The sequence below is a fragment of the Bufo gargarizans genome, chromosome 1 (genome assembly GCF_014858855.1).
Source record: "Bufo gargarizans isolate SCDJY-AF-19 chromosome 1, ASM1485885v1, whole genome shotgun sequence".
Taxonomy (NCBI): domain Eukaryota; kingdom Metazoa; phylum Chordata; class Amphibia; order Anura; family Bufonidae; genus Bufo; species Bufo gargarizans.
In genome coordinates this window covers 38719564-38738101 of record NC_058080.1, presented here as the reverse complement: position 1 = coordinate 38738101, position 18538 = coordinate 38719564, and the positions used below count along the sequence as shown (strand labels likewise).

The 18538-nt window shown below is 45.5% G+C and overlaps 1 protein-coding gene across 1 annotated transcript in view; it reads left to right on the top strand.

The window, feature by feature from the left end:
• The window catches only part of UVSSA (UV stimulated scaffold protein A), a 68531-nt gene that overhangs the window by 46835 nt on the left and 3158 nt on the right, over positions 1-18538 (top strand). The window contains exons 11-13 of the mRNA XM_044294917.1: positions 4133-4316; positions 5325-5436; positions 14854-15037. Of these exons, the coding sequence (XP_044150852.1) occupies positions 4133-4316; positions 5325-5436; positions 14854-15037 (480 nt within the window). The remainder of the gene's footprint in view (positions 1-4132; positions 4317-5324; positions 5437-14853; positions 15038-18538) is intronic.

Genomic DNA, 18538 nt, shown 5'->3' with positions numbered 1-18538 from the left:
TGTGCTGCCTTGAATTTTCTTTTTGAGATATAATATATATATATCCAGAAAATGGCAGGGCAGCACTCCTAGCTTCAAGTGTTTCAGGTGCCAGCGTTTTCCCCTTGGTCCTGGGGTCCAAACACAATCCAAATAAATGTAACGCAGCACTCCTTGGAAAAAAAGTGAAAAAATACGATATTTATTCAACACATGTTGATACAGGCAACGTTTCAGCTCTCTTACAGAGCCAAACTTGGCTTGGTAATGGCTCTGTGTGAGAGCTGAAACGTTGCCTGTATCAACATGTGTTGAATAAATATCGTATTTTTTCACTTTTTGTCATATAATTTTTTTTTTTATTTTTTTTTTTTTTTTGTCTGATACACAAGCCAATGGCATAAATATCCTGGCTGCCTACAGTCACCAGCAGAGGGAGCTCATTTCATACTGTTAATACATTGATGAACAACATACAGTAAACTCCCACTAGTGGTGACTGCAGGCACTGCAACATGGTTTTCCACAGCAGCAGTCCACAAACTTTAAGAAAAACCCTTCTTCAGGACAAATAATAAACCCCTCTTTTGCTGCGGTTGATAGGACTAGCAGTGTTGGGCCTTCAGTGGAGGTTTGGTGCCGAGCAGTTCGTTCCCCCCTTCGGCCGGCACTTGTCTGAGCCTCGGCGTTTTTATTTTACAGCTGAGTTATTCACGTCACAGGTGAAATCAAAAGCATATTTCACCGGCTGTCGTACGCCTGCTGTACGCCTTCACTTTTATGCCTGGCCATAAAATAGAGGGGGCACCTCTGAACCCCACAGCTTATTACTACACATCTGCCAAACTAACAGAACGTAATTTACTTCCAGCCGCGGTCATCACTTTATAGATGGCGGGAGAGATGGGAATTGAACGCCATCCTCACTTTTTCTAACCGGCTGGATTTCTGCATCTAGAAAGTTCTGACATTCTGCACCAATTGTGTTGAATATTTATAGGGGTCAGCGCTCCAATCCTCTGATGCGGAGGTTCTAGTCTCCAGCTCCTACATCATGGACGCATAGCCTTTTCTGGTATGAAGGAAGTAACAATTTTAAGGCTAGCGACATCTTTGGGGGGATTTTTTTTTTATGATTGCCATTTACTCATTTTGGGCTGAAAAATAATTTTTTCATTTGGTCTTTATCAGTCTGTTTGCAAGTCTGTTTTCTTTGAATCCTGTCATCTGACGGCTTATGTGTAGCTCTTATTTCTTAGCTACTGACCTCATAAGCACTTACTTAAGCCATATTCTTATCCGTTTGATAAGAATTGAGCTGTAATGAGTGTTTATGAGTTCAGGAGATCAGAGATAAGAACTACACATGAGCCAACAGATGAAAAGAGTTTAAAAAAAACAACACAAAGTGACAACAAACAGACTGATTTTTAACCCTTGTATCTCTGAACATTTTTTAATGAAGACCAATTGAAAAGATGTTTTTAGCCCAAAATGAGTAAAATGGAATCATATGGTGTCCATAGCCCTTTGAGGGGCATTCCCATTGGAAACTTTTGAGGCTTCCATCTATCAGAATAACATAGGATCTGCCGAGGTTTTTAAGACTCCAATAACCCTGATGGAAATATACCTTTAAAAGAGCACTCTGATGCATTGTGTTATCCCGAGGGCAGGGCCTAAAGGGGCGGAGCCTGACACATTTGGAAAGTACTAAAGAGAGTAGACCAGTCATGATCCTTGCACTAGGCATAGCACAGTATCAGCCTCGCTACTAATGTCTATGACCCATCACGGTGGGGCGGGCGGTCATCTCCTGCGCCAGTGATCAGTGGGGCGGCTTCATTCTAAGATGAGACTGTCCAATTGTGCCATCCCATTATTAGAGTTTTTCTTGTCGGTGAGAAGTATTAGTTCTGTAAGGGTTTCCAATCTCTACGACTAAACGAGAATGCCTCTATTCATTGACAGCAAACAGAGATCTTAAAAATGGTTAGGAATTTAAACAGAAAGTATATTAGAAACATACAGCGCATTACATTATACAGTAATTAAAGGGGGTTTCTGACTTTTTTTTTTATACTAATGTCGGTCATCAGTATCTGATCGTGGCGGTCCTACACCCAGGACCCTCGCCAATCAGCTGCATCGTACCCTAGGCCAGTGACGATGTCACGTTCATCGGTCACATCGCCTAGACGCTGTAGTGCCGCGGTCTCCTCAAACATCAGATTGGCGGGGGTCCCAGTGTCACACCCCACGGAGGATCAGATACTGATGACCTAACCTGAGGATAGGTTTAGTTTTTACGGTTCAGGTTTGCAGCACGTGAAACGTCACCACTAGATGGCCTCGCTGTGCGGCAGAGCACTGACGCGTTTCATGTCACATTTCCTGCCCGCTGATGGCTGTGAGAACGTCCATAGAGCGGCAGCTTCTACACGGTGAGGTTATCTCATCCACATCGCTATTGACCACGGACTGGTGTCGTTTAATTGCTTTCTGGACAAGATGAATTTGTAGCTAAACTTCCGTCAGGTTAGGGCAGTGGCGGCACAATGCACACCGCTATACCCGGCGCCCGCGGACCTGTCACTCGTTAGCCACGGCCGATAGGACTGCAGTGATTTCAGCGTTTCTCGATGCAGAAAATTTGTCTGAGGCCGACCATGGTGTTCAGAAAGAAACGCGAAAAAAAAAACACCATTACAATACCCAGGAGATGTAGACGTGTTGGGGGCCACCCCAGGTGGGCAGGGTATGATATGGGCAGGATGATGGTGGGCACATACTTTATAATTGTGATATAGCGTAGGTCAGATCTAGTGCTAATGCATATTTATTTCTATGGATGTAGCAGAGAAGTGTTTGTCACCTGCAATGTCTAATTGTTGTAGCAGGGCACGCTTTTTCAGCTGCTGAGGTTAGCCTCTGGTAATTTTGACATGTAGTGGAGCTGAGTTTGTCATCTGGAGTTTGGCATTTGAGTAAAAGAGTGGGTGTTTGTCACCCGACGTGTCTTACAGATCTAGTGGAGCGGAGTGGTCATCTGGCATACCTTACAGATGAAGCTGAGATGGAGTTTGTCATCTTGCATGTCTTACAGGTGCAGTTGTGTGGAGTTTGTCCTCTGGCTTTCATTATGGATGTAACAGAACAAATGTTCAGCGTCTGGTATTAATTAAAGGTGTAGAAGAGCCGTGTTTGTCATCTGGCATTTCAACTCGTCACCTACTGTAGCATTTCTTACAGATGGAATAGTGCCGAGTGTCTCCTGGCTTTCATTATATGTGTAGCAGAGCAGATGTTTGTCATGTGGTGTCACTTACAGATGTAGTGGGGCAGAGTTTGTCATCTGGCATGTCCATGTACCGATGCAGCAGTGTGGAGTTTGTTATCTAGCATTTATTTTATTTAGTTTAAGCAAAATGGATCTAGTTTTCTAGTGTGTGGTTTTTTTTTTTTGTTTTTTTTTTTACAGATGTATGGAATTTGGCGTTTCTTACATATGTCGTAAATTGGAGTTTGTCATCTAGCAATTCTTGCACATGTAGTGAGAGGATGAATCCGTAAACCGATTGCATAAAATAGGATATTCTTCCTTTTTTGTAAAACACATTACACTGATAATCCGATAATACCACATTTCACCTCTAGTGGCCGCTGCAGGGGAAATGAGCAGCTGAAGACGACTTCCTCTGGCAAAATCATGAGGGATCAGCTAATCCTATTAAAGGGGTCGTCTCACTTTAGCAAATAGCATTTATCATGTAGAGGAAGTTACTACTACAAGGCACTTACTAATGTATTGTGATTGTCCATATTGCCTCCTTTTGCTGGCTGGCTCGTTTCCATGGTTACGACCACCCTGAAATCCAAAAGATGCGGCCAGTACTCTTCCGTTCCGCAGAAAAAAAATTGAATATGTCCTATTCTTATCCGTTTCACTGGTCTATGGCGTGCCAGACCTTCCATTCCGCAAAATGTGGAAGACACACCGCCGGTATCTGTGATTAGTGTACCGTAAAACATAGCACGGCCTTGTGCATGAGTCCACAGACATAACATCAGGTTTGCCTGGAGCATTCCTTTAAATATCAGATTTACTATATATATTTACTTTGTGAACAAGCGCCTATATTCCTACTCGCAGGTTCAGCTCCCAGCATCGCTTCTGGGCTCCTAATGAGACTGAAGAGGAGGTGGAGAATAAAGAAGTGGAGGCCATGTTAAAAACCAGATACATCACCTTCCCGGGCAAGTACGAACCAGTGAAGCACAAATGCAATGCGCCATTGCCCAATGGGTCGCTGTGTGAGAGGCAGGACAGGGTGAAGGTGGGTGGCCGAATATTGTACTTATGTTCTACCCCAAAATGTGTGTTGTTCCACTTTTTAGTATATATTTTTTTATAGGTTTTTGTTAGGGATGCGTGAATCATGTGATGAATCTGTGAGGGAGCTTCCCCCTACAGCAGAGTAACATGGCCGCGCACCTCGCGCGGCCATGATCATCTCGTTACAGCGACTATCCGCGCATGATCTGCCTGGTAAACCAAATCGGCGATTGTGCGCACGCCACTAAAATTCATGCAAATTCATTGATGACGGATCTGTTTTGATATCCTTGCGCATGCGCCGGTACTCGCAGTGAGATTCCCGAGTCCACGCGCGATGTGAGGCCACGTCTTCTGCCGGAAGAACGAGGGTCCAGAGCTGTTGGGTAAATTTGTTCGGATGAAGGAATCGATTCGCTCATCACAACTTTTTGTGTCTAGTCGAATTTTTTATATTTTTTTTGCAGTATTTTTTTATAGTATTAAACACTATTGACGGTGTTTTATTGTTCATTTGCTTTCAGAATACTAAATTAAGCAGCTTTCTAACTAGTCTTTATTAAAATGACCTATTTTGCTTCGGCAGAGTGTGGGTACATGCTGGTGCGGTTAAGACTGACAGCACACTGCTGCAGGCGGGGAGGGGGAGGAGGTTGTGCACAGCAGATCAGAGTGTGGAGAGAAGGGAAAGCATCCAAGGAGGACAGCTCAATACAGGTCGAACTGTATTAAAGAGGAGATAGAAAAAACAAACCAGTGGAACAGATGGGGGAGGAAGGAGGAAATTGTAGAATCAGTGTTTTTTATTTTATTTATTTTTTCTTGCCACCAATATATTTTTTTTAAATCATTTTTTGGACATGGACTTTAAAGAGTAGCCCAGAGCTATGAAGGCTGTGACCAGAGCCTGCCAGTCATTCTTTAGTCCACAGTGTATTGGTAGCAGGATTACTAGGAGTCATTTATTGCAAGTCATGTGATTTATCCCCCTTTTTCTTTCCCTTTCCAGTGTCCATTCCACGGGAAGATCATCCCACGTGATGAGCTTGGAGTGCCAGTAATTCCTGAGGATCGGGAGAGAGAAGCCAAGGAGAAACTTGAGAAGCAAGCCAAGGAAGAAGGTTTGTAACATTGCAGATCATCTCTTTTCCATGTTACATTCTCAGCACCTATGTGCGGTATGTTGTGGTATCATTATGGCAAGTCTGCCAGAAAGATGATATTCCTCCACCACAGCCACTTACTTGTGGAATGTGCGCTGCGCTCATACAGTGGGTATTTATGCCGTCATCTAGTGCTAACATACTAATACCATGTACACTTCTCATTATAACACCACACCGTTCCCAGATGATATTCAGTACTAAAATAATAGGTGCAGATTATACCGCCATATTGCATAGTACCTCACATAATACCACCAAATAACATTTCATTTCTTTAGTTTGACCCCGTGATTCTGTCCTTAAAACCAGCCCCCTACGTTGAGGTCTGGTGGTGAAAGCAGGGGTCCGTTTTCTTCTAGTCCTTCAGAGCTGTGGAGGGAGGTTTCTACTACAGCAAGCTCACACTAGCCATGGACATGGCAATCTAAGCCCCCCTTTTCCTTAAATTGTTGTTTTTCATGCACACCCATTGTTGAGGGAGTGAGATGACCCCAGGGAGACATTTAGGAATGCTCAGCAATTTTGGGGGGTTAAGATATTGGGCAAAAATCTAATTTGCCGTTTTATGCAGGTTATGGAATTGTGTAAGGCAGACAGATACACTGTGTATGGGTAAGTGGTAATGGCTAATAGGTTGTCACTTTCCGCTTCACCTTAAAGGGGTTGTCCCATGACTAATGTAAAAAATTAAAATCAGACATCATATAGGACATGACCGTCTCTTTTTCTAACAAATCTAGAACCAGCCCTGTACCTCACATGGATCCAGAGATCTCCTCATTCGTTGCTCTGCTAGATTTATATCAAGCTGACAGCTCAGGGACGTGTCTCTTCTGATGCAGCTCAGGGGGCGTGTCTCAGCTCTCCCTATCACAGCTCAAGGGGCGTGTCTCAGCTCTCCCTATCACAGCTCAAGGGGCGTGTCTCAGCTCTCCCTATCACAGCTCAGGGGGCGTGTCTCAGCTCTCCCTATCACAGCTCAGGGGGCGTGTCTCAGCTCTCCCTATCACAGCTCAGGGGGCGTGTCTCAGCTCTCCCTATCACAGCTCAGGGGGCGTGTCTCAGGTCTCCCTATCACAGCTCAGGGGGCGTGTCTCAGCTCTCCCTATCACAGCTCAGGGGGCGTGTCTCAGCTCTCCCTATCACAGCTCTGGGGGCGTGTCTCAGCTCTCCCTATCACAGCTCAGGGGGCGTGTCTCAGGTCTCCCTATCACAGCTCAGGGGGCGTGTCTCAGCTCTCCCTATCACAGCTCAGGGGGCGTGTCTCAGCTCTCCCTATCCCAGCTCAGGGGGCGTGTCTCAGCTCTCCCTATCCCAGCTCAGGGGGCGTGTCTCAGCTCTCCCTATCCCAGCTCAGGGGGCGTGTCTCAGCTCTCCCTATCCCAGCTCAGGGGGCGTGTCTCAGCTCTCCCTATCCCAGCTCAGGGGGCGTGTCTCAGCTCTCCCTATCCCAGCTCAGGGGGCGTGTCTCAGCTCTCCCTATCCCAGCTCAGGGGGCGTGTCTCAGCTCTCCCTATTTACAGCTCAGGGGGCGTGTCTCAGCTCTCCCTATTTACAGCTCAGGGGGCGTGTCTCAGCTCTCCCTATTTACAGCTCAGGGGGCGTGTCTCAGCTCTCCCTATTTACAGCTCAGGGGGCGTGTCTCAGCTCTCCCTATTTACAGCTCAGGGGGCGTGTCTCAGCTCTCCCTATTTACAGCTCAGGGGGCGTGTCTCAGCTCTCCCTATTTACAGCTCAGGGGGCGTGTCTCAGCTCTCCCTATTTACAGCTCAGGGGGCGTGTCTCAGCTCTCCCTATTTACAGCTCAGGGGGCGTGTCTCAGCTCTCCCTATTCACAGCTCAGGGGGCGTGTCTCAGCTCTCCCTATTCACAGCTCAGGGGGCGTGTCTCAGCTCTCCCTATTCACAGCTCAGGGGGCGTGTCTCAGCTCTCCCTATTCACAGCTCAGGGGGCGTGTCTCAGCTCTCCCTATTCACAGCTCAGGAGGCAGTTGAATAACTTAGTGGCTATGCAAATTTTTTATTAAAAAGTATTCAGATCCAGGGGCTGGTTTGAAAACTGTAGAATAATTTTTTTTCGTGGGACAACCCCTTTGAAGGGATTTTCTGGAACTTTAATATTGATGGCCTATGCTCAGGATAGGCCATCAATATCTGATCGTCGGGGATCCGAAACCCTGCACTCTTGCCGATCAGCTGTTCTGCTGTAGATCTGCCGGCTATAGCTCCTCGGGGTGGCAGGGTGTCGGACCACCGCTGATCAGATATAGCTCCTCGGGATAGGTCATAAATATTAAAATCTTAAAAAAACAAAGCAAACTTTAGTCTGAATATTATTTCTAGATGTTTTCAGTTGGTATATCCCTCATGTATCCCAGAAGGTACTGATCCATATAGAGCTGGCTCAGGTGGAATGAGGCGACCAGTCGTGTAAACGGTTACGTTTTCATAATGTTTAGTGATTAAATGCAGCCTAAATGGGCCTGGCCTAATGAAGCACTCCAGCCATTAAACTTTAACCCCAGTGTCGTTAGCATCCCTTGATTTACGGTGAAATTTAGACATAATGAGACTGGGGGTCATTAAGCCGTACTGACATCTCATCACCCAGGAAACTGCACACAAGACCATCACGAAATGCTTCTTTATGTAGAAGAAATAGCAGGAAATATACGGATAATACGACCCCCTGAACTATCCGGACAGTGTGACCCTCTGAACTATCCGGACGGTGCTACCCCTCCCCCCCGAAGTATCCGGACAGTGCTACCCCCCCCAGTATCTGGACGGTGCTACCCCTCCCCGCCCTGAAGTATCTGGACGGTGCAACCCCTATCCGGATGGTGCGATCCCGATTCCCCCCCCCCCGCCGAAGTATCCGGACTGTGCGACAACAGGCAAGTAGATGGTTATCATTTAAATCCGTGTCTGTGCATGGAATTTGGAGCTCTGTATCAGAATATATAAAACTGAGTGTATGTGTATGTCCGTTAAAGGAATCCGCACCGTCGCATTTACAATCACGAAATTTGGCACACGGGTACATCAGGTGTCCGGAAAGGTTTTAGACCAAGTCTCAGCTCTCTTGGACGTTCCTGATATATTCCCAAAAAATGCATTGGCTAATAGAAGCTTGGTCACATTATCAGCCAATAGAAGCTCGCAGGTCCTCCAGCCTCCACAGTCCATAACAACCCAGCCATTTATCTTCGCTGCTGTAGGAGAGCTTTAAAGGAAATCTGTCACCAGGATAATCCCTATTGCAGTAAAGCCATGGTCTAATAGCACTTAGTACCTTATTTCAAGAGGTGCCTTTGTTCCAGCAATAGATGTTTTTATCCTCTGAAAATCCAGTTTATTCGGTATGCAAATGAGCCAGTAAGGTGCCCAGAGGGGCGTCGCTCTTGCAGGACGGAGCCCAGACACGCCCCTGCCACAATGTGTCCACCCTCAAAAGACTTAAAACCCCACCCCTAAGCCACGCCCCTGATCTGGTTAGGCCATGCCTCCTCCCACTCCTGAGCCGACGGGGATTGAAAAAAATGAAGGTAATAATCAACTTGTGTCAGCTGCAGAGGTGGGAGAGTGGGTGACTTTCTCCCTGCAGCTCACACTCAGACAGCACAGTAGCAATAAAAACGTCACCTCGTCATGCAAAAAACAAGCCCTCACACAAAACTATAGCCAGAAAAATGAAAAAAATATGGCTCTAAGAAAATGGCAACACAAAAACATAACTTCTTTTCTAAAAATGTTTTTGTGTAAAATGTAAAAATAAAAAAAACTAGACATATATATTTGGTATCGTTGCTTCCATAATGACTGGATCTATAAAAATATCACATGATCTACCCCATCCAGTGTAAAAACAAAAATAGAAAAATGACACCAAACATCTTTTTTTGTGACTTCACTTCCCAAAAAAGAGATAAGACGCAACCAGAAAGCCACATGTACGCCAAAATGATGCCAATAAAAACTACAGCTTGTCTCGCACAAAATAAGCCGTCACGCAGCTCATTCAACAAAAAATAAGTTATTGCTCTTAAAAACCATGACAGAAAATCCAGATGCCGCTCCCTCCCTTCTGAGCCCTGGCGTATCCCCAACTAACAGTTTACAACCACAATTGGGGCGTTACTGTATTCAGGAGAAAGTGGGTAGAAAATTGGGGGGGGTGGGGGGATATTCTCCTATTATCTTTTGTGAAAAAGAAAGTTTGGGCCTAAAGCACCATTTTCTTGTAATTTTTTCTTTTTCACACCCAAGTATTAAAAATTCTTTGAAACAATGTTGAGTGAAGTGCTCGCTACACCCATAAAAAATTTCTTGGGTGGTGTCGTTTGAAAAATGTGATCACTTTTTGGGGGTTTTCACCATGGGGTTACCGCAGGGCCTCTTCAAATGCAACATGGCGCCCAAAGACCATTCCAGCAAAATCTACCCTCCGAAAACCATATGGCGCTCCTTGCCTTCTGTGCCCTGCCGTGTGCCCAAACAGCGGTATACGACCACATATAGGGTGTTTCTGCAAACTTCACAATCAAGGTAATAGATATTGAGGTTTGTTTTGTTGTTAACCCTTGATGTGTTCCAGGAAATAAATTATTAAAATAGAAACTCTGCAAAAAAAAAGTGACATTTTGAAATTTCACCTCTATTTTGCTTTAAAGAGGACCGTTCATGGGTCCAGACTTTGACAAAAGGCAAATGTACGAGCCGAAACGCGCGTCACTGCATTTATGAGTGACCAATAAAAGAATTGCCTAAACTGGAGTGCCGGTTTTTCTCTTCACTGGCCTACTTGGGATGACACCCGCTGACCGAGCACCCACATTGTGACGCAGTGCCGCCCGACATCTTTATACATTAAGTATCAGGGTATGTAGGGCATACAGCGGGGATCTAATAGTGCTTATTATTTTTTTTCTGGGCACCGCTCCGTTCACCTGCTGTGGCCCCCGTTCAATTCTCCCGCCCTGTATGCTCATTTTTGCCCTGTTTCTCAATGGGCGTCTCCTTCTCCCTGGCTGTGAGATGTCCAATCGCAGCAGAGGGCGTCACAGCCAGGGAGAAGATTCGTTTTAGTTTTTTGTTTTTTTTATATTCTCCCGCCCTGTATGCTAATTTTTGCATCGGTACAGGGAGGAGGAGACTGCCCTGTTTCTCAATGGGCGTCTCCTTCTCCCTGGCTGTGAGCTGTCAAATCGCAGCGGAGAGCGTCACCGCCAGGGAGAAAATAAAAATAAAAAATCACCTTCTCCCTGGCTGTTACGCCTTCCGCTGCAATTGGACAGCTCACAGCCAGGGAGAAGGAGACATCCTTTGAGAAACAGGACAGTCTCCTCCTCCCTGTTCCAATGCGAAAATTAGCATACAGGGCGGGAGAATTTAACAGGGGCCACAGCGGGCGAACGGAGCGGCGCCCAGGTTAACAAAAGTTGACTTTGGAAATTTTCTTAAAAATTTAAAAAATTGCTTCTAAAATTCTAAATCTTCTAGCGTCCTAAAAAAAACAAAATTACGTTACTAAAATGATGCCAACATAAAGTAGACATATGGAGAATGTTAATAAATATTTTGAGGCATCACTGTCTTTAAAGCAGAGAGATTAAAATTTAGAAAACAGTGAATTTTTTTCACATTTTTGTTAACTTTTTATTTTTTTATATATTTTTTTATAAATAAAGGTAAAACATATTGACTCACATTTACCATTAACATGAAGTACAATGTGTCATGAGAAAACGATCTCTGAATGGCAGGGCTAAGTAAGTGTTCCACAGTTATTACCACATGGCAGATTTGCAAAATTTGGCCTGGTCTGGAAGGGGTTAAGGAGACGCGGCACTGTGTAGGGGGTCGGTGTTAAGGGGTGGGGGGCTGTGGAGGTCACTGTTATAGTGGATATCTGTTAACGACGCACACAAACATTAAAGGGGTATTCCCAACTCAATGATCACTGTTAAATCTGTTAATGATCTGACAGTGATCATTTTTCTAAATACATTTCATTACCCAATTCCCACCCTTTTTGAGAAAATAAGTCCCCTCTTACCTGATTGTTGTCTTTCGTCTCCCCTGGTTACGGCCACCTCTCCTGTCGAATGTCGCCGGGCCGCGCTTGCGCAGAAGACTGAAGATTCTCTCTCGTCCGCGCCGCGCAATGTCCTAAACGCGCACGCGCATGTGGCATGATGACTTCATCCTGGCCAGTATAGTACAGAGCCGCGAACGCGCATGCCGGCTCTGTACTATACAGGCCAGGAATAAGTCACCATGGCGCATGTGCGCGTTCAGGACATTGCCCGGCCGGGAGAGAATCTTCAGTCTTATGCGCAAGCGCGGCCTGGCCGGGAGAAGACTTCAATCAAGCACCGCCGAATCCAGGAAGTGAACGTCACGCTGGACGAAGGCAAGTATGAAAACTGAAGATGGGAATAACCCTTTAAATAAAATAGATGAAATATACCCGTGCGAAGCCGGGTCCTTCAGCTAGTTATTAATATATTAATAATAATTATGAATATTAACATACATGATCAGCACAGGATACTGGGCCTAACCACAACATGAGGGTAAAAGGTGCAGATTTACGTCACCATAGCCCATTCTCGGAACAATGTGATGGGTATCCATTATCGTCACATCTATGCTAGTTGACTGTGACTGACGGGCATTCGAGTGCACTTTATGCATTTTATTTCTATTTTTTCGGCGTGGAGTAGTTTTTCACCGTTGTGTGGAGGCAGATATAAGCTGTGCAGGCCCTGACCACACGCTCCTGGTCCCCTCCAGCTGGGAGCTGACCCCTGCGGTTTAGAACTGATTGCTCTGACCTGTTAATCTGCAGTGTTCATCATTTCCAGCGGCTTCAAACACTAAAGCGAATTAAGTGGCCATTTCTCGCGTCGCCAGCGAGGAGGGCCGTCTGTTAGCGGGCAGGTATGAGGAGGCCGTACCTGAGTCAGTCACTTGTGAAATAGCATCTCCGCGCTAACTACAGTATTGATTCCTCGCGTCCTGTGTCATTTTCTTTCCCCGGCCACTAAATTTTCGGTAACAATACACAAAAAAGGTTTTGGACCCCATCAGCACTCAAAAAAAAAAAAAAATTCTTTTTGCCGCGTTATTGATTTTTCTCAAAAGCTTTTAAATTGCTCCTTCATTTGACTCAAGCAGTCATTTTATCAGCACTGAATGGCGGTATTCCTTCCTTGTGTTTAAACAATCGGCTCGTCCGCTCGGTTACTAAACTGTGACGCCTTATTATTCCTGCGAGGTAAACTCCTTTACACGCGGCCCCTTAATCCCCCGTATCTCACCGCCGGCTCGGATTTGGTCTCGCACTACTTTACCAGGAATTTTAACCCGAGCGGACGTGGAGATATGTGAGTGGATCTTCAGTCTTCTCATTGTCCAGGGGATAATGGTAACAAGCATTTGACACCCCCCCCCCCCCTCCTTCTTTTTATATTTTTTTTTTTCCCCAAAAATGGACAATTATTTTTTTTTTACTGTCCCATTGAAGCCGATCCCTTCCATCCTGGCGTTACAAATGAGGCACTGCGTTGACAGTCGCATGTGGGAGCTGCCATGATTGCACCCCTTTTTGTCACACAGGTGTCCCCAAATGAAGAGCCGCACCTGGTTTTGGCTCACAACACTGACTGTGAGAAATGCATTGTGTCATCAAAACGTTCTCTAACAGTGTCTCAGCGTTTCTAAGATCTCTGCTTGCTGTCATTAATTAGGAACCTTCATTGTGTAGGAAGTAAATAGCGAACGTTCCTGTTGAGTGACAGCAAGCAGGGATTGTGAAGCCGCGAAAGACAGAACATATATGAGATGCCTGGACAGGTTTTCATTGTAACATTAGTGATCTTTATTTGGAGGAAACTGAAGAACTACTTTGTCAGTGGGGCAAAAAAAAAAAATCTAAAATATATTTTTTGAAGGGGTATCTCCTATCTAAGCATTTGGGGCACATTGTGCGTTGTCGGGATCCCCTGACACATTTTTCCACTTTTCTCCCAATTGCCTCAGTGATTCCTTGCTTTGTGTGCATACAGTGATAGCTGCCAGTCTTGGAATAGGACCGCCCACTGGACTCCTAAGAGCAGAACGTGCAGGAAATAAAGGCATACAGAGATAGCTGCCAGTCACAGAGTAGGACCGCCCACTGGACTCCTAAGAGCAGAAGGTGCAGGAAATAAAGGCATACAGTGATAGCTGCCAGTCACAGAGTAGGACTGCCCACTGGACTCCTAAGAACAGAACGTGAAGGATTTAAAGGCATACAGTGATAGCTGCCAGTCAATGAGTAAGACCAGCCTCTGGACTCCTAAGAGCAGAACGTGCAGGAATTAAAGGCATACAGAGATAGCTGCCAGTCAATGAGTAGGACCGCCCACTGGACTCCTAAGAGCAGAAGGTGCAGGAAATAAAGGCATACAGAGATAGCTGCCAGTCAATGAGTAGGACCGCCCACTGGACCCTTAAGATCAGAACATGCAGGAAATAAAGGCATACAGTGATAGCTGCCAGTCACCGAGTAGGACCGCCCACTGGACTCCTAAGAGCAGAAGGTGCAGGAAATAAAGGCATACAATGATAGATGCCAGTCACAGAGTAGGACTGCCCACTGGACTCCTAAGAACAGAACGTGAAGGATTTAAAGGCATACAGTGATAGCTGCCAGTCAATGAGTAGGACCGCCCACTGGACTCCTAAGAACAGAACGTGCGGGAGTTAAAGCGACGAAACGTTCCCCTCAGAACTATATATCAATCTGCTCAGCTCCTCCTGCTTTATAACATGTTGCCCACACATCATTCTGCATGCTTCATGTGACAAGGGGTTGTCTCATCACAGACAATGGGGGGCATATCGCTAGGATATGCCCCAATTGTCTTATAGGTGCAGGTCCCACCTATATTGAGAATGGAGCCCCGTAAATTGGTGGCTGGAGGACTCCCGTCCGGCCACCACCAAGCGCGGTCCCTATAGAAGTGAATGGGAGCGCACCGCACATGACCGGCCACTGCTCCCATTCACTTCTATAGGCTCAACGGAAATATTCGGCGGCCCCATAGAAAATGAATGGCGGGCTGCTGTGCATGCACAGTGCGCCCTTCACCACTTTTGGGGATCCGTTCTCGATATAGGGTGGTGGGACCCGCATCTATAAGACAATGGGGGCATATCGTAGCGAGATGCCCCCATTGTCTGTGATGAGACAACCCCTTTAAACTAAATTTGTAAAGTTTTTGAAGCCATGATACTTTCATAGCTGTGCCAGGTTGGAAAGTGCCCCCTGGCATAAAATTGCGGTATAACATTTCATGGTAATTTTATTTTATATTTTTTTTAGATTGGAGAGACCCCGAACTGATGCGAGAAATTGAGCAAGTTACGGGGGCAGACCTTGGATCATCCAGATATAGCAAGAAAGAGCAGAAAAAGAAAGGGAAAAAGAAAAAATATCCAAACCTAACAGACCTGAAGCAGAATGCCAACACATCCCGCTCCCGCCTGCAGAAGAAAGTGTTTAACACGTAAGGCGCTGGTCACCATTCTCATCCAACCCGCCAGAGGCTTTGTTGTCTGAGCTTCAAATTCAGAATTATAGAACTTAGATAAAATCATATAGCCTATTGGGGAATTGTGACCTAAAGCGGTTGTCTCACATCAGCAAATGGCATTTATCATGTAGAGAAAGTTAATACAAGGCACTTACTAATGTATTGTGATTGACCATATTGCTTCCTTTGCTGGCTGGATTCATTTTCCCATCACATTATACACTGCTCATTCCCATGGTTACGACCACCCTGTAATCCAAGAGCAGTGGTTGTGCTTGCACACTATAGGAAAAAAGCACCAACCTATGTGCACTCCCACAGTCCCGACCATCAGAGGGAGACGGTGCTTTTTCCTGTATTGTACAAGCACGACCACCGCTGCTGGATTGCAGGGTGGTCGTAACCCCTGGAAACGAGCAGTGTATAATGTGATGGAAAAATGAATCCAGCCAGCAAAGGAGGCAATATGGAGAATCACAATACATTAGTAAGTGCCTTGTATTAACTCTCTACATAATAAATGTCTTTTGCTGAAGTGAGACACCCCCTTTAATAGAGAGGCGTCCTCTATGTAGGATCCTCATCGATTAGCCAAAGCAAAGAGCAACTACAAAGAACCTCTCTTGCTGACACATCACACAGAAAGCCCACTGATGTTAAAGGCTATGGACATCTTTGGGGCAATTTTTTATGATGGCATTTTACAAATTTTGGGCTAAAAATCATATATTTTTTCAAATTGGTCTTTATTAAAAATGTTCAGCTGTTTTTGTGTTACAGGGGTTAAAATTAGTCTATTTGCAAGCTGTCACTTTCTGTTTTTTGTTTTTTTTAGTCCTGTCATCTGCTCTTAGATAAGGATATGACTTAAATAAGTGTTTATGAGGTCAGGAGATCAGAGATAAGATCTACACAAAGAAAACAGGAAGTGACAGCTTGAGAACAGACAAAAAAATTTTAACCCCTGTTTCTCAGAAATGGCAGAACATTTTAAATAAAGATCTATTGAATGATTTTTTTTTTTGCCCAAAATTGGTAAAATGCAATCATTTTACCAATGCCCCCAAAGGTGTACATAGCCTTTGATGGAAACTGAGTTGTGCATCAGATCATAAGGTGACCCTTGTAATGAAAAGCGATTGTCCATCTAGGACGACCTTTTTAAAACATGTGTAAAAAAAAAAAACCTGAAAAAAACCCTCAATATTTCATAGCAACACATGGAAAGTTTTGCTTGGCAGGGAGCTGAGTGCTGAGACCCCCATGATTGCTAGAAGCGCTCACATAGAGTGCTCTCTCTCCTCGCTGCAGGAGACGGAATCTCGATGGGCCCATAGACTTTCTATTGAGCCCGTCTCCTGCAGCGTGGAGAGAGCACCGCTATGTGAGCGCTTCTCTCTCCTCGTCCTAGTGATCGTGGGGGTGGTCTCCGCACTCAGACCCTCAGGGTTAGAACCTTTGATATGTCGCTACGATATCTATAGTTTTTAGATAGTCCAGTGACTCTTTAAAATATGGAAATAAATTAGGGAAATGGTAAACCATAGCGGAACTACAGAACCCGTCATGCCTAGGGAATTCTGTCCTCTACTGAAACTGTAAAGCCCCTTGTCCCCTAGCTGGTAAGTGAGACTTTATGGGTTAGTCAGATGTAGCAGAGCCCAGTTAGACATGTCATCTGCACTTTCACATAGGTCCGGCGGTAAGGCTAGTTCCACAGCTGCGTTACGGTATTCCAGTAGATGAGCAGACTACTGCAATTATCATACGCGCTGTAGCTGGAAACCACAGTGGCCGAATCCCTAATTACTAGAAAACTGCTGCCTGCCGCCTTTTTCTTCCGGCAGAAAGCTGACATTCTTACCAGAAGCCCGACGGATCCCATTATAGGGAATAGGGATCCGCCGGTATCCAGCTATGCCGGATCTGATGATTCTAGTAGTCTGCTCTTCTGCCGGGACAGAGTACTGGAATACCGTAACGCAGATGTGGACGTAGCCGAAACCGAACGCATTATCCTGTCTCCTATAATAGCACATTCAGCTCTGCTACATGTAGATTAAATATAATATCATATTAATGAGGACTGTATACAGTGTGGGTATGGAGATGGGCAAGGTTGGCAGTGATGAGGAAGGAACTGTCCAGTCTTTTTTTTTTTTTTTTTTTTTTTTCTTTCTTTTAACCCTTGTTATAATTTCTGTTTTAATTGGAATTAATGTGAAGAAACATACAATTTCAAGTGGGTACAGCAATAGCTGGTGAATGTAAATCATGGTATTGGTCCATAAAGTTCAACCAAGGAACCCCTGTTCTAGTAGTATTTCTGACACCAGAGCTGTAGAAGTGACCCCCCCCCCCCCTAAAAAAAAAAAGAAAAGACAGTTACCCACTTAATTGACAGACTACAGTATTGTCCGTGCCTGCAAATTCTACGGAGTGACCTCTGCACCAGCTGCTGTACAACTGCCAATGCTGTGGCCTTTGAAAGATACAGGCGTCACTGCAGTGATTGGCCACTAGGGGCATGAAACTTTATGGTGTAGGTCAGGCATCCTCAAACTGCGGCCCTCCAGCTGTTGCAAAACTACAACTCCCAGCATGCCCAAACAGCCTACAGCAGGGCATTGTGGGAGTTGTATTTTTAAGACAGCTGGAGGGCCGCAGTTTGAGGATGCCTGGTGTAGGTGAAGGAAGGCAGGTCGCCGACCCGGCATTTCGTAGTCCCTGAGCCTATGCCTATAAAAACTAGAGAGCTGGAATGGGCAGAATGAGAACTGTAGTGCGTAAGGCTCTGTTCACATTGCGTTTAGGTGTAGTATGTCGTAGAGTGGCATGCACGAGCCATTGGCCACCATGCAAAATAAAATGTACTGTATAGGAAAGCACTTTCCTATACCGCCAAACAATGCCTTCTGGTGTATGCTACCCCAGCGGAGGCTCTGGGTATGGGGGGGCCTATGGAAGGCACGTGTACCATATGTGTTCCCCAGTGAAATGACCTGCAGTGTGTACATGAATATATTAAGCTGAGAGTGCGTACCGCAATCCCCCCTCCAGTACACAACTGCCACCCCCCGCACTTCTCATAAAACATGGCGTCTGACAGCCGCTATCACAGCACAAATTATATGACGGCAACAGGTCTTAATTACCCTGTGGATGGACATCTATAGGAGTGCGCCAGACATCAATTAACAGTGCCCTTTCCCTGAGAACAAACCAGATTTAATTAGCTCGGGGGAAATCGTGCGTCCAGCTGTGGAAGCGCTGACAAGTAATTCACCACTGCGGTAAATAAGATGTCCGCTGGCAGACGTGGCGGCATCCTGGTGCAGTTCTGCCCCATCTCTCAGGCGGCAGCTCCATGTACACTGATCATACTACACCCATCTGTATTGATTTCAGGATTTTTGTTTTCTGTTCACACCGAAAGCCTTGTTCCCATCGGGGAGCACTGCATTGTGGGAGCTG